General features: G+C 40.6%; 1 protein-coding gene across 1 annotated transcript in view; it reads left to right on the top strand.

Moving 5' to 3' along the window:
* The window catches only part of WWOX (WW domain containing oxidoreductase), a 494604-nt gene extending 480611 nt beyond the window's left edge, over positions 1-13993 (top strand). The window contains exon 9 of the mRNA XM_027685285.1: positions 12789-13993. Coding sequence (XP_027541086.1) covers positions 12789-12977 — 189 coding nt within the window. The 3' untranslated portion in view covers positions 12978-13993. The remainder of the gene's footprint in view (positions 1-12788) is intronic.
* The last annotated feature ends 313 nt before the right edge of the window (positions 13994-14306 follow it).

Genomic DNA, 14306 nt, shown 5'->3' with positions numbered 1-14306 from the left:
CCGCACGGGCGGGAGGAGTGGCAAACACCCACAGTGCATCGGGTGGGCTGTGCGGGGCTGCTGGGGAGCTCAGCCAAACCTTCCCACAGGGCTCTGGACACAGTTAACCCTGGGGTTTACTTACCCTGTTTCTGCTTTGCAGGACCTGTGGGTTTGAACGTGGCGGTTGCTTGCTCCTTCCCAGGCCGGGAGGATGTTTGCATGAGGGGAGTTCATCAGTTTTACTCAGGAAAGGAACTGGTCTTCCTAAATATCCAGCAAAGCAGCGAATGACACAAGTGAAGTGTTGTGTGAAGATTTATTTTCTGAATTTTTCCATGTGGATCCTGAGTTAGAAGTAGGACTCTGAGCCACTCCTGAAACTAATTTGATTGCATGACATTAAATAATGCGGTGCCTTTCTGCTAGATGTGAATGTAACCAAAGCCTTCTCAGTCCTTTAGTCTCATGTTTGTGATCATAATTAACGAGCTTAAATTTTACATATTGTGAATGGCGAACAGTCTCAGATGTTTGAACAGTGCTGAGCCGAATAACAGAAAGTGTCTCCTCCAGCTCCTTTCCAGACAGAGAAACCCAGCATCTTACTTTCTGCGGTGGAAAAAGAAAAGACAAGGCTGAGTAAGGCTGCAATGGTTTAAATCCTCATAAGTGTCATGAAGAGGCAGAGGAAAACTTAAGTAAAGAAGGTCCTATGTCTTGCTGAGAGTTTGTTACAATGCACAGTTAGGGAGGGAGATGCTGCTGAGAGCGTGGCACCGCACGACAACAACTCTTTTATCAGCAGCTGGTGCCTTCAAAATCCCAACCCCAGTAGCCTTGTTGGCGGTGATGATAACTGTAACGGATGGAACAGCTATTTTTCATCAAATGCTTGTTAGTCAATTTATTAGATTCCTAATATACTAATGCACTCATTTGGCAGGCATCTCAGCAAACGAGACTTGCAGTGGCGTGTACTCATTCAAAGTCACGGTAACTCGCAGGTTGCTGATTTCTCATCAGCACTCAGAAGATAATTTGCAAATGTGCCATTTATCATTATGAGCTTTGTAGAAGCGGATCTCGTGAATGGGATAAACAGATAAGAGTCTAATAATGAACATTTCCTTCCCAAACACCACTGCCAGCTTCTGGAGTATTATGTTTTAACATACATTGCACAAACTGCACCTCTATGTGCTTCTGAGTTTGCCTGTGTTAGTGAAGTAGTTGGGGACACAATTTTTCAAGGATGGCCTTATCCATCTCTCTGCTGAAGGAGCACAGATTTGAACTAGGTTAGACATTGTCTACTGAAAGACATAAGAATTTTATTTGTTGCAGTTTAAAAGCCATGGGCATGTGGGGACTTCTTCACCATGAAAAGCCACCGCTTACCTTCCGGCTTTCCTTTTCTCACTGGAAACATAAGCACCTATGAAAAGCCACTGCTAAAGCCAGCAAAAGGATTATTCAGAGGCAGGATGGCGAGGATTATATGGTGGAGGTTGCTGAAGGAGCACTTTTTCCCACAGCAAAGACAACAGGCTGTATGTATGGATGCTCTGACCTGTACTGCTGCTCACCACTGTGTTTGACTTTGCATCGCTGGCTGCTTTTTATTCGCGTGTTCACTTTTTACTGGGAAGAAGTCTTGAGTAACAGTAGCCGGGCGATCGGTCTGCAAATGTGATTCCTGTCTCCCTTTGTGACATTCAGGGTGGAGGCCCTGCATACAAATCATTGCTACTTATTTTTGCTTCTGCAGATGTGATTTTATTAAATGAAAGGTGTAACAAGAAGCCCAGCGTAGGAAGGAGCCCTTCTGCCAAATGGCAATGTGTGTTTAGCTCTGTGACTGCTCTCCAGCAGAGCTGGGAAACCATGCAAAGATATTGATAATTGATTCCGGTTTATATAAGTTAAAAACTAGCTTTTCCCTCCTAGTGTGAAGGTAATGGGTTTTGTCTGTAGAAAGATAATAATCCTATGAACCATTTCTACGCCCTCTACTAAAGAGTGGTACAGCTTGCACTTGAATGTAATGCCCATGTCAGCTCAGCTTTTTAAACATTCATCTTAAAAGAAACTTCAGGGTCTGGAAAGAGATCTTCCCCAGACACCAAGATAAGTGTGAGGAACTTAAAAAGTCATGAAGATCCTGTCAATTATTGTGTTTATTCTTGTACATCTACTCTGGAAAAAACATCTTCAGACATGAAAGCTGTTTTCTTTCAATTAAAAAGTTGTCATTGCGTTTAGTTTCCATAGATAATGCAAGGGGGATTTTTTTTTTCTCCCCTTTACTCTGTTGGGATATAAATGCATCTCTTTTTGCTTCTTACCCTTTTCCTCAGAGAAATCTTCATTTATTACAGGAACAAAAAAAAAAAAAAAAAAAAGAAGGAAGAAGAGAGCTAAATTGAAACCTTGTCTCCAAATTTGTATGCAGGATGTGACTTGATTTAGAAGCTTTAGGTAATTTCTTTTTTGTTCACACTCCTACAATTGAAGGTCTCCCACAAACAGTGTTACAGCACTGAAGGGAAGAGATGGAGAAATTTATCAAGCTATTTATCAAACTATTTTCACAGTCTGTCAAAGTCATAAGCATGCTGGAAGAGAAACATAAAGAGCATGTTCAAACAGAGGAGCACGTCTGACTGAGCAGCCAGACTGCAGCACAACCAGACGTGGGGACTGCTCTTGGCTGGGGCAGCATCTGCCCTCAAACCCAGTCCTGGCACTGGTGGTATTAGATCCTGGCTTGATGGATTATGGATTGAGAAAATGAAGTAGAAGTCATCAAACCTGGTCTAGTGGAATATGTCCCTGCCCATGGCAGGGAGTTGGAACTAGATGATCTTTAAAGGTTCCTTTAAAACACAAACCATTCTATGGTTCTGTGGTCATTAAACAGAGGGAGAGATCAGAACTAAGGGGAGAGACTTCTCTGCTGCCCCTTCTCTTCTAAGGGGGGAATCTCTCTGCTGAGATTTACAAACAGGAATGGTGTTGAATTTAAATATTCCACATCCTCGGCTGAGGAGTGAATCATATCCTGAGATGGGACCTCGTGCTTTGGAGGAAACAGCCCTGGAATACGCATCCTTGGTGGCAGGTCTTGGGGGACAACATTGGCAAAGCAGGGGAAAAAATAAACAAAAAAGCAACTGAGATTGAAGGAACCAGTCTAGTAAGAAATCTTTAATTTCTAATGAGCTTTAAAGGATTTGAGAGAGTTGATTTTTTTTTTAACAAACCAGTTCAAGTACATGCCTTCAGATTATAAAAGTACCTGAAATTGCCTAGAATATCAGCATGCATAGCTTGTTAATATTTACATATATTTACATGGGAAAACAAGAGAAAGATCTACAGTTATTTACAGTCTACATAGAAGAAGAGAAAGGCAGCATAATTGTATTTCCTAAAATACAGTAGTTGAATAGTCAGCACATGCATATTAAGATATATTTGCATGATAGAACGCAAATGTTTTAAGACATACCTTTTTAACTCCCTATGCTAAGGTATAGCATAATAAAGGTAATTTTTTTTGTGTTTTGTTTCTAGTCTATTTGCATCAAGTGCTTTAAAATGTTCACTAACACAGCAGCGGCATTATTTACCCTGGCAATTAAAGCAACAGTACACACGATAATTTCCTACTAACTAGCAACAAGCTGCTGGTGAATGAAATATCTATTGTTTCTCATTATCCATTGACCAACATACAGGGATCTCTCCTTGTAAAGGCAGTGCCTAAGCTATCACCATTAATTATAGAAGTAATATAAATGAGACTCTACAGTATGTACTAAATGAAATATTAACAAGGCCAGTGTCTTTGAGCCTGAAAGATGCACTAACAGGGCACACTTTACAGCAGGCTATCTATGAAAATCACACATACATAATACAGGAGTGCCTGGCTTACAGCTCTAAGCCTAGACTTTAGAGGCCTGTTTGCTAGATCTGTATTATTGCAAAATACATTCCCTTAATTAGTTTCTGGAAGACAGAGTTAGTAGCTACTTTCTTACCATGGTACTTCCCCATCATAACACCCTGTGGTTTTTCAATGCGTTGTGTTATTGAACTGTGTGTGTGTCTGTGTTTGTATGTGCATATGTGTGTGTATCAACAGATGAAAAACAGTCTTTTATCTTTAAAACCTAAACAAACAGCTTGTTAAATATCTGTCCCAAAAGGTCACTTGCTTAAAAAGCATTATGTTGTGTGGTGTTTTTTTTTCACTCATGTCTGAAATAGAAATCAGTCTAAAAAACTCTCTGTGCATGAAGGAGGAAGCCAAATGTCAGCATTGCAATGGCATTCTTTGCAATATGAAAAAGTCTAAATTTGGACTAGTAATAGTATTAAAAAGCTATATAAATATATACAGCATATACAGTCCCGTTTGTATACATACATTTATATAAAGTATATATATAATTAAAGTTAGGTACATTAAAAACATAAAACATTTCAATTCAGCATAAGTTAATAACAGAAGTGATTTCAGTGAACTCCCATCTACGTATGCCCAAACACCAGCCAGACTAATTCTGATGATTTAGTTGCAGCAGCACATCTAATCTCTCTTTTTGGCAGGATGTGTTTATTGTCAACAACCTGTTTGCTCAACTCTTCAAATTACCCTTGCCTGGAAGAATCCTCCCTCAGCTGGCAGGTTATGTGTCTCAGGAGGATTTCCAACGTCCTCCGTAGGATTTCCGTTTTGACAGTGGCCAACAAGTTGTGATAGGACTCGTGTTTGTATAAATGTGCATCACAAAAGCTCAGAAAGTGAGTTGGAGTGGATTTTCAGGTACGATCAGCCCCCAGCAGCACTGCTGGGATGCCCAAGGACTGTCCCTTACATTCACTTTGCTTCTCACTGCACTGGCCAGTGTTGGCACTCAGGGCAGGTGGCAAGGAATGGACAGCAGCATCTTATGGTCAACCTGATCTCACCCTTAAACTCCAAAATGAGGATTGATAATTTTCCTCAGGGAATTTTCCCAAATCTGGGAATGAGCAGAAGCATGCAGTATCGCACCACTGCTCCGTACCAGCCTGTGAGAAGAAAAGATCATAGAAATTTGCATGCAGTGTTCAAAACTGCCACTTCAGTGGAGCAGTGATGTCTTAAAAGTGTAAATCAGGTGTGAACAGGAGTTCAGTGGGCAGGAGAAGGAAAGGCAGCAGTGATCTGCGTGGAAATGTGGTGTGGGTAAAGAGGCCAGGGCCAGCAGCCTGCGAGGTGTGCTGCTGCTCCTGCCCTCGAATGCCGGTGGAGCAAGAGAAAGCCACAGGCTTCATTACAGCTTTTGGAGCTTAAGATAGCTCTGTGTCAGGCTTGACACAATTTTCAGGAGCTGATTGTGGACTTTAATAAGATCCTGGAAAAGAAAGTAATACGGTGCTGCCTGTGGGAACCAGCTCCCTCCCAGATGCTGTGGTAAAAGCATTTACATTGCACAATCTGCTGTTGTCTTAACCATTGTATGGTTTCAGCTGAGATATCTGTGAGGGGCTGGCAGCTACAATACCAGACCTATGAGAAATATGTGCCCTTCTGAGAGACAGCTGTGGAGCACGTGGGATATCCTAAGGCAGCTCAGATGTCTTAAGATCCATGTTAGGCAACTGAATCCCACTCCTGGTATGCCATGATGGCTCTGCCTAGCATATGCAAAGGGTAGGAGAGATGAATGCCCTTTTAGGGACTGGTTCCCTCTAAAGTATCCATTTTTTGATAACTCAATGGTGTTTTGGCTAGTAAAGAGTTTTACCAAGTTCTCTGTGAGCTGGGCAAAATGAAACAGGGTGAGAGAGGGAAGAGACTGGAACAGGGTCCGGAGTAGCAGACAGCTTCACAGGTTAAAGAATTAAGTTTATACAACAGAGAAAAATAGGCATGATTTTGAAAGGTAATTACATTTTTGTCAGCTATTTTGCCAACCTTGTTGTACATCTTGTACACATTTTAACAATGGTTTATAATATAACACTTTATACTTATGCAGTGCTTTTCCACAGTAAGCATGAAAGCACCCCATAAAATGTGAACTACTCCTCACAACACCCCTGTGAGGTGGGTAAATAAGAGTACTCTCTCCATTGTACAGCTTGGAAAAGTGAGGTACAGGGAGTTGAAGTGACTTGTCCAAGCTCATAGGGAAGGAAAAGTCAAAAAGATAAAAATCAACCCAGTTCTTCTGACTTCACGTCCTGTACTGTATTTTTTTTTTTCTGCTGTGGAGTGATTGCAGACAATCTGTTTGACAGTGGATGTTGGAGGTTGGAAGTTTTCAAGCTCTGTCACTGCTGTAATTGAGAACATACAGGGTGTTGCATAACACAAACAACACGGTGCATTATCAAAATACATTTATTACAGTGGACACAATTTCTTTTGCAAAGTTAAAACCCAGAATGTAAGTTAAATATAGCTGCATGTACTGAATAGTTGAAATAATCACTAGGTCTTAATGCCTCAGCAGTTGAAAACAAATCCTCTTTCGTGAACTACTGCAGTTTCCTTACTCAAAGAACATAGCACACTTATCTCCTATAATGTATGTAAAGAATACTGTAAATGTGTAAGGGTTTTAATGACACTAAGAAAAGTTACAGCTTGAAACCAACTATGCTTTGCAAGTAGAGAAGCTGATGGAGTTTTGAGTCTTTGTAGTTGGGAATTAGTTGAAAAAGGAATACATCAGAGGAGAAAAGCAGACCTTATAGATTTTGGTTTATCCGTTGTATTATCTTCTAAGAGATGCTTTGCTGGTTTAAATGTGGTGATGGGGGAAGGGGAGGTGGTTGAGAACCTCTGGTTTAGATGTGGTTCGGTGAGACCTTTGAAAAGACTGTAAATACAGCACCAGTTCAGGTCACGTTTTCCTGCTGGCACTTGGGTGGAAATAGGACCTGAATTCAACTGAGCCTGACTTGGGGTTTTAGATCATATTTGGCAGCTCCAAAGTTTTATTTTTTTTAAGCTGCAGATATGATTTCAGTTTCACGCTCACCCAAAATGGCAAAGGCAGGTCTCAGTTTCATATTTCCTGGCTGAAAAAGCAATCAAGGAATCCTGTTTTCTTACAGGACACTAATACATACATATTCTGAGTGTTACTCATAAGATAACTGAGCGTCTGGGATTGCTCTGAGTAAGAGGGCTGCTGCAGGAACTGAACAGTTCTGTCATCTCACAGGCAAGACCAAAACTTGTTCAGTGCATTGTAGGAAAAGTGACTATCCCTCACAGCTCGGAGTTATCCCAGTAGGAAATGGAGTAAAGTAATGCCTGACGTTGAGAAGTAGCTCCCTCAGCTACAACTGGCCTCAGCCATGGGTGATACCTCCAAACAGCTCTTAAGATTGCTCCCAAAAACACTTGAGATACTGAGGTATCCCAAAGGTTGAATGAGAACATGAGGATTTTAGACTTGCTAGTGCTTTTTAGAAGAGGTCATTGTGCTTCATGTTGTTCCCAAAGACTTGAGCTCAAGAGGAAAAACAACCAATTTAAATTACAGAGAAAGGAGTAAGTATAGTTTGAGAAAACTCTGCACCAAAATCCCAGCTGGAGATTTGCAAGCAGTCCCAGAAGGAAACAAATCCATTCTGAGGGCAGTTTTCTCCCAGGAGGGGAAGTTCAGGTGCTGAGCCACAGCTCAGAGTGGGGCTGCCCAGCCAGGTGCTCCCCTCTGAGCATCAGCATCAGGCTCACAACAAGCAGTGGAGAAGATCCTCAGCCACTGCTCCAACCTGTGGAGCCTCCAAGAAGGCAGCAAACCTGTGCTGATTCGCACCAGGTGGATGTGGGGCTCGAGGAATGTAAAACAGCAGCTGTCATTTTGGGGTTTGGTTTGGACGATTTGGAACTGATCGTTGTGGAAACAAATTCCATATCATTTTGTCTGTTATTCCAAGGAATAACAGAAGCCAGCTGGTCAAGGGTTTTTCCCTCTTTAGCAGAATGGATTTGAACTCTTCAGGGTGCTTTTCAGAGGCACAGAGAAGACATGGGAGACCCCATTGGTTTCACAATCTGGAATATACCTTGGTCATTGGGTTAGGTTTGTGGTTGGACTCAATTGTCTTTTCCAACCTTAATAATTCTATGATTTTACCTCATCTTCACACTACTGAGTAATGAGTTATTTAGGTACAAATGGTATGCTCACAGTGCCTTTGTGTGGATCTGATATTTTTGTGTTAGTGTTATGTTGGCTTTGTCTAATAGTCCTGATATGAATAACAGGAACAGCCTGAAGATTTTCAAGGAAGCATTTGCCTTTTTATTTCACTTGAGCTGCTTGCTTTGAATCTGGCCCTTGTCACAAATACTTGCCTCTTATGTCATTTTGAATTCACCTCTTTCCCTTGGCCATCTTTTAAAATGCTCTGTGCTCAACTTAACCTTAAGCTACCGAGATAACTGGCCTTTATCCTTAATTTTTCATAAGAAAATAAACCCTCCTTTTCAAATAAGCTGATCCCACCTCCCTGGCAGGCAATGTTGAGTGGATCCTATTCATTCATAGTTGATAAAATATACAGATAAATTATGGCTTTGTTTCTATTATTTATATGCTTGGTATGTAAACTTGCTTCAGAACAGGCGTCTAATTTTAGAAAATAAACATGCATTTGAAAGTAGACAAATCTAAAAACTAAACATTAACTGTGTAATATGTTTTCTTATCAGGAACATAAATGGTATCTCAGAATACTAACAGATGTATTACCTACATTAATGAGGGTTTTACCATATACTGTATCTCAAGAACCCCTTTTCTTTTACTGCTAAGATATTCAATATCAATTTGTATTCAGTGCCATCAGTTACAAATAGACAGCTAGCAGTTATGAAATAAATGCCTATGAACTAGTATCTACTTAGTATTTTCAACTCAACAAAGGATTTTAGAAGGATGGATAATTTAGATCTTTGAGCCTCAACTATAAATAAACAGCAACTGCTGTATAAATCCCACCCTGCTGCAGTGGAAGATTGTATTACAAAACTGACAAATGATTTGCGGAAGAGAATGATGAACCCTTATTACTAAGACACTCTTCAACTTAATCCAAAACAAGATTCCTGGGTAATTTTACGTACGCTGGGAAGATTGATAGCGTGGTGCTTGCCCAGCAGCTTTCAAATGTTTGACTGGATCGGAAATGGCATTGAGGCATGATTAAAGATTCAGTTGGGCTTCTCACAAATTCTTTATCCTGTGTATTCATTATTGCAACCCACTGCCTTTGTTGCAGGTTAAAGAAGGCTGACCCCAGCTCTGGTGATTAGCACCCTGTACAACTGACGGACCTATGGAAAAAAATGTTTAGGTTGCCCAGCGCTTTTAGCATTGTTTATCAGCTGAAATTGTTGGGAGGGGGGGCCTTAATCACAATGGATCAGGGAGAGTCTGTGACAACTGACAGGCTCATTGTTTAAGACATTTTTTAACGAAGTTGTTAACATTAATTCTTTTATATAGTAATCTTCTTCAAATTATGTTCTGACATGGCACAAACCGCTTGGCATTGAAAGTCATTCAACAGTGATTAAAGTGCTCTTTTTATCGGTTTAAGAATGTTTCATCTTGTATCAGCAGTATGGAATTGTTTACTAATTAGATTCCCTAACATCCTCTGCTGTCGTATGCTGATGATATGTGAACAGGAAAGCTGATGAGCAAAAAATTAAAACTTGTTACTAAACTGTCATAAGCCCCAGCATATAAAGATGTCATTCAAAGGACTGTGTTCATGAGGGATAAACAATATTTACTCAGAAGCAGAGCAGGTTCTCAGCCCAGCAAGGCATGGCTGTTTGCAGTTATCTGCAGCTCTGGCTCTTCGCAGAGGTTTGTGGGATCTGAGTCGTAGATGCAAAGGAGGAATTTATCCCTTGAGGACCTTCCTGTTCAGCACGGCATATATGGGGCTTCTGGGCATCTCACTTTGGGCAGGAGGTTGGGCTAGAGACCTCTTGATACCCCTCCCAACCCAAAGTGGGATTTGATTCCTGTGACTCTGTGACACTTGTTCCCCTCTGTCCTTGGACAAGTCACTTAGGCAGATCCTCAAGTGTCTGAATGCAACTAGCTCACATTCACCAAAGGAAATGAGGTGCTTAACTGGCTTTGAGAAGCTGGGATTCACCTTCTGTTATGTAGTTTTGCTGTCTGAAGAATTCTCCTAGGCTCGATGAGTTCCTATCTGTCCGTTATTGTGAGACACTAAAGCTTTACCCTCTGCCAACGAAGGGATAAATACGACTGCATTTCTCTTAAGTAATAAGAAAGGTACTTTTCTTTCAATGATAGAACCATTGAATTTTCTCCTTCCGAAGCAGCCAACACGATTGAAACATTTAGAAAGAAGTAAAGATACACACAGCCAAAAAGCAAATGGCACGTTGCTTACATCCAGTTCTCAGCAAAACACTGGAGGCATCGCAAGATAAAGTGCTTTGGGCTTCCAGCCACATAATCTTTTATCGCTTAAAGTAAATATCCTATGCTCACACGGGGAAAACTATTCCCTTCTTTTGGAGTCTAGCTTGTGTCAATAGTCAAGGTATAAAGCACCGCTGTTGTACTCCGGGACGTTTTTCTGTCTGCTGAGAATTTTGGTTAAACGTCATCAAATTTGACTCATTTGAAAAGATAAATTATTGTTTGGGTTGGATTTTAAACTGCTCTGATAAACTTCCATTTTATGAATTAGCTGAATTCTGTTAGAGATAGCCTGAGTTTAGCTTGGCTGGACGGATGCTTTTCAGCAACAGCTTAAGGGCTCTCGCTCTGCATTGAGCAATTTAGTTTAATTTTACCTTTCTAATAAAAGTCCAGTTGAATTGCTTGCAAAAAACTAATAATACTCTTTAGGGGCTTTGAATCATTCTAAACAGCTGAATACAGTGATCATACCTATACTGTAGAGCTTTATAGGATAGTTGAAATGAGCATAGAAATTTTATTGTTCTCTGTTAATATTATTCTTAGTAGAACTCTCTTCCATTTCTGCTACCACCTTTAAGATACTTTCTCTTTTTTAAAAAAAGATATTGGTTTAATAAGAGGATTACTATGTATTATACTAACTTTAAAAATATTTTGGTCTGTTGATAAATATATGCCTTTCAAAATACTTAATACAGACAGTTTTGGTTTACCTTGTGGTGGGAGATCATTTCTAAGCTGTGGAGTCATCATTATCAATTTAATCCCATCTGCTGAGGAAAATGCATGTCTTGCAAAACAAATATGCGTTTCTTTGCCTCTAAAAAATTGAGATGCCTCAAATAAGGAGAATCGTGGCTTTTAAAACTGCTTCCTGTCCTTGAAAGATGAGAATGCAAACTAGAGGTCTTCTGCAGGTTGGCCCCCTAACAGCACCCTGAGTTTCCTTGGCTGTGACAAAGAAAGGCCAAAAAAAAAGGACTGAAGGAAAAATCTCAAGAGATTAAAGCCTATTCTCTTTTCCCATTAAATTATCTTAATGCGGCAACAACTAATTTCTCTTCGTTTACTTTTTCAATTGCACTTGGCAGCCTCTTTATTCTGATTCCTATCAGCTCATAATTAGTTACCACAGAAAGGACTAAGATGTACATAAATAATCATAAGATGCCAGATAAACTCTATCGGTTTTAAATTAGTGTTGTGTTTTGCTATGAGCTCTCACCTATTATTTTTAATTATAGTTTACAAAGCAAACTAGCTTCTTGCCCTCTCTCCAGCTGTTCTGGCACTGCTGTTTTTAATCTGTGCCAGGGAGTAGCCCATTGCCCGTGCCAGGGTGCTTGCCCCAACCCTGTGGCCTCCATCTCCATGTTTCTGTTAGAGAAATTCAGAGAAACCCATTCTTCCTGTTCACTTGGTATTAAAAAAAAAAAAAAAAAGAGGGAAAGGGCAAAGGAAAAAAAAAAAGAAGAAAAATTTTTAAAAAGCAAGAAAAATAATAAAAAAATACCCTCTGATCCACAAAAGCCTCTAATCTACCCACTCTATTTTTTAAAGCATTACAAGGAATGGTTGTTAGAGAATAAAACTCCACTGGAAAGCCTCGCTTCTTTGCAAAATCAGCCCCTGCAAAACCAGCCCGTCTCTGCCTGCAGCAGACAAACACTCTTCCGTGGCAGCAGTGACAACTGCCACGGTGAAACTGTTGATCAAAGATCCATGGCAGGTTTGGCACCACTCCCGATTGCACTTTACATGATAGGCCTTAATTGGAGTGCCCAGGTTAATTTTGTACAAGAGGTTTAAAAAACCCAAACAAACGAAATCCATCCATCAGCCGGCGCTGCGGGTCGGGGCTGGGCAGTGGGGGTGCCCAGACACACAGTAAGTGCTTTCTGAGGTGCTGCTTTTAAACCCAGCTCAGCAGTTGTGGTGCCAAACACAGCCTGGGCATCCCCTGCTGCCGATCCAGGTTTTTACTGAAAAAGGGGCAAAAGACCTGATCCTGGGGCTGTGGTTCAGGATTGTCTTTTTTCCTTTTCTTTTGCTCTAAGAGGAAAGGAAAAGAAAAAAAAATAAAAGCCTCACTGAGGTGGTTGGTAAATAAATGTCCAGGAGGCAGGCAGTGCCTTCAGCAGGGCTCCAGCCTCGTCACCAGGCAGGTTACCATGTCAGCCACGATGCTTTCATAAGACGCAGCTTCAAAGCGCCGCAGTCAAAATTACGATGATAAAATATCTGTATATGTATTTATATTTTTTCTCTCTCTCTTTTTCTTTCTTTTTTTTTTATTTTTTTTAAAAATTCCAGCAACAAGGAGCTGCCACGACCGTCTACTGCGCCACGGCGGCGGAGCTGGAGGGCCTGGGCGGGATGTACTTCAACAACTGCTGCCGCTGCCTGCCCTCGCAGGAGGCGCAGGGCGACGCCACGGCCGCGGCCCTCTGGGAGCTGAGCGAGAGGCTGATCCAAGAACGAGTTGGCAGGCAGGCCAAATAGCAGGGAGCTCCTGGAAGGATCAAAACACACGAGTGTGTGCACGCTCGGAAACTGCCAACGCTGGAACCTGTCCAATCTTATCATCTAGAGGGTTTCCATGTACCTCAGATACAGATTAACCAGTGTTAAATGAAATAATAGCAGTCACAACATAGTGAAAAATGTTAAGTACTAATGGGAAATGGGGAATACTGCGGGTTAAAGGGACAATGCGGCTTCCTGGGGCTTAGTTAGTCTCGGTTCTCCTTCTTTTGATTATAGCCTGTTCAAAGTGTAACCCAAGGAGGCATCTTTTGTCTTATTTTAGAAAAGCAATGCTGCAGATAATTTCTCTTGTTTTGATTAATGGGTAGGTATGTAGCCCAATATGGGATTTCCTCCTTATTTTGATAATTACTGTCTGTTAGGCTTTAGGTATTGATTGGGAGGTGGTAGTTGTGTTGATTCTTTTTCCCTACAAGGATTTTATTGGGTGTGGCAAATCAAAAGATTATTAAGGAAAGAAATCTTTTCTGTCCTTGACTGCTGGCTGCAAATACATCTGCACTGCCTAGAAAAAAGAAGGTGCAAGAAGACATCTGAACAGAAATGGTAAAGTCACAGCTAATTAAATATTTCTGTTTTTTTTCTTAAAAGATTACAATAAAAGATACGTTGTAAACCATTCCCTAAATACTGTCAAGTTAGCAAAGATGATGATGTCTCGTTAAGAACACACAGAGTGTAATCAGGGGTTTAAATGGTATTTCCATCCATTTCTCAGTTCACAGTTTTAAGGAGTTTTTTTTCTTTGAAAGTTCACAGTTTCTCAGTTCTCCTGATACTGTATCCCATTCCAAATCTGTCTCTTTTTTTTTCCATTTAAATTCAATAAAACAACATGCTTGCTTGAATATTGTCACCTGAAGAGAAAGTTTGTTGTCTCATTTCTGCAAATGTCTTAGTTCCACTTTTTTTTTTTTTTAGAAAAGAAAACTTGAGGAAAAATAAAGAGCTTCTTGTTGGTGCCAAGAAAACGCTGTTTTTTTCTCGTTTCTTTCTGAGTTCATTTTTTGTATTTTGTGCTTTGTAGCTGTCTTCATGCCAGAAGGTTGTTCTAAGCCATCCTCAGTCCAGCATCACATTTTCTGTAGACAGAATATAAACAAATAAATAGAAGGACACATTGTTAATAGAAGTTTATTTGATCCCCCTATTATTTATCCTTTATTGTTAACAATCTGCCTTCAATGATTTTGCTTGTTTGCAATCATAGTGCATTGGATTAGTTGTTGAACAGGAGTTAATACTTCTGCCAAAATGCAGCCTCAGCTGCTCCCTACTTGTCTG

Source organism: Neopelma chrysocephalum, unplaced genomic scaffold (genome assembly GCF_003984885.1).
Source record: "Neopelma chrysocephalum unplaced genomic scaffold, ASM398488v2 Primary Assembly neopelma1_68b, whole genome shotgun sequence".
In the NCBI taxonomy this organism is placed as follows: Eukaryota; Metazoa; Chordata; class Aves; order Passeriformes; family Pipridae; genus Neopelma; species Neopelma chrysocephalum.
Note: the sequence above shows the minus strand (reverse complement) of the source record. Positions and strands in the feature narration are given on the sequence as shown.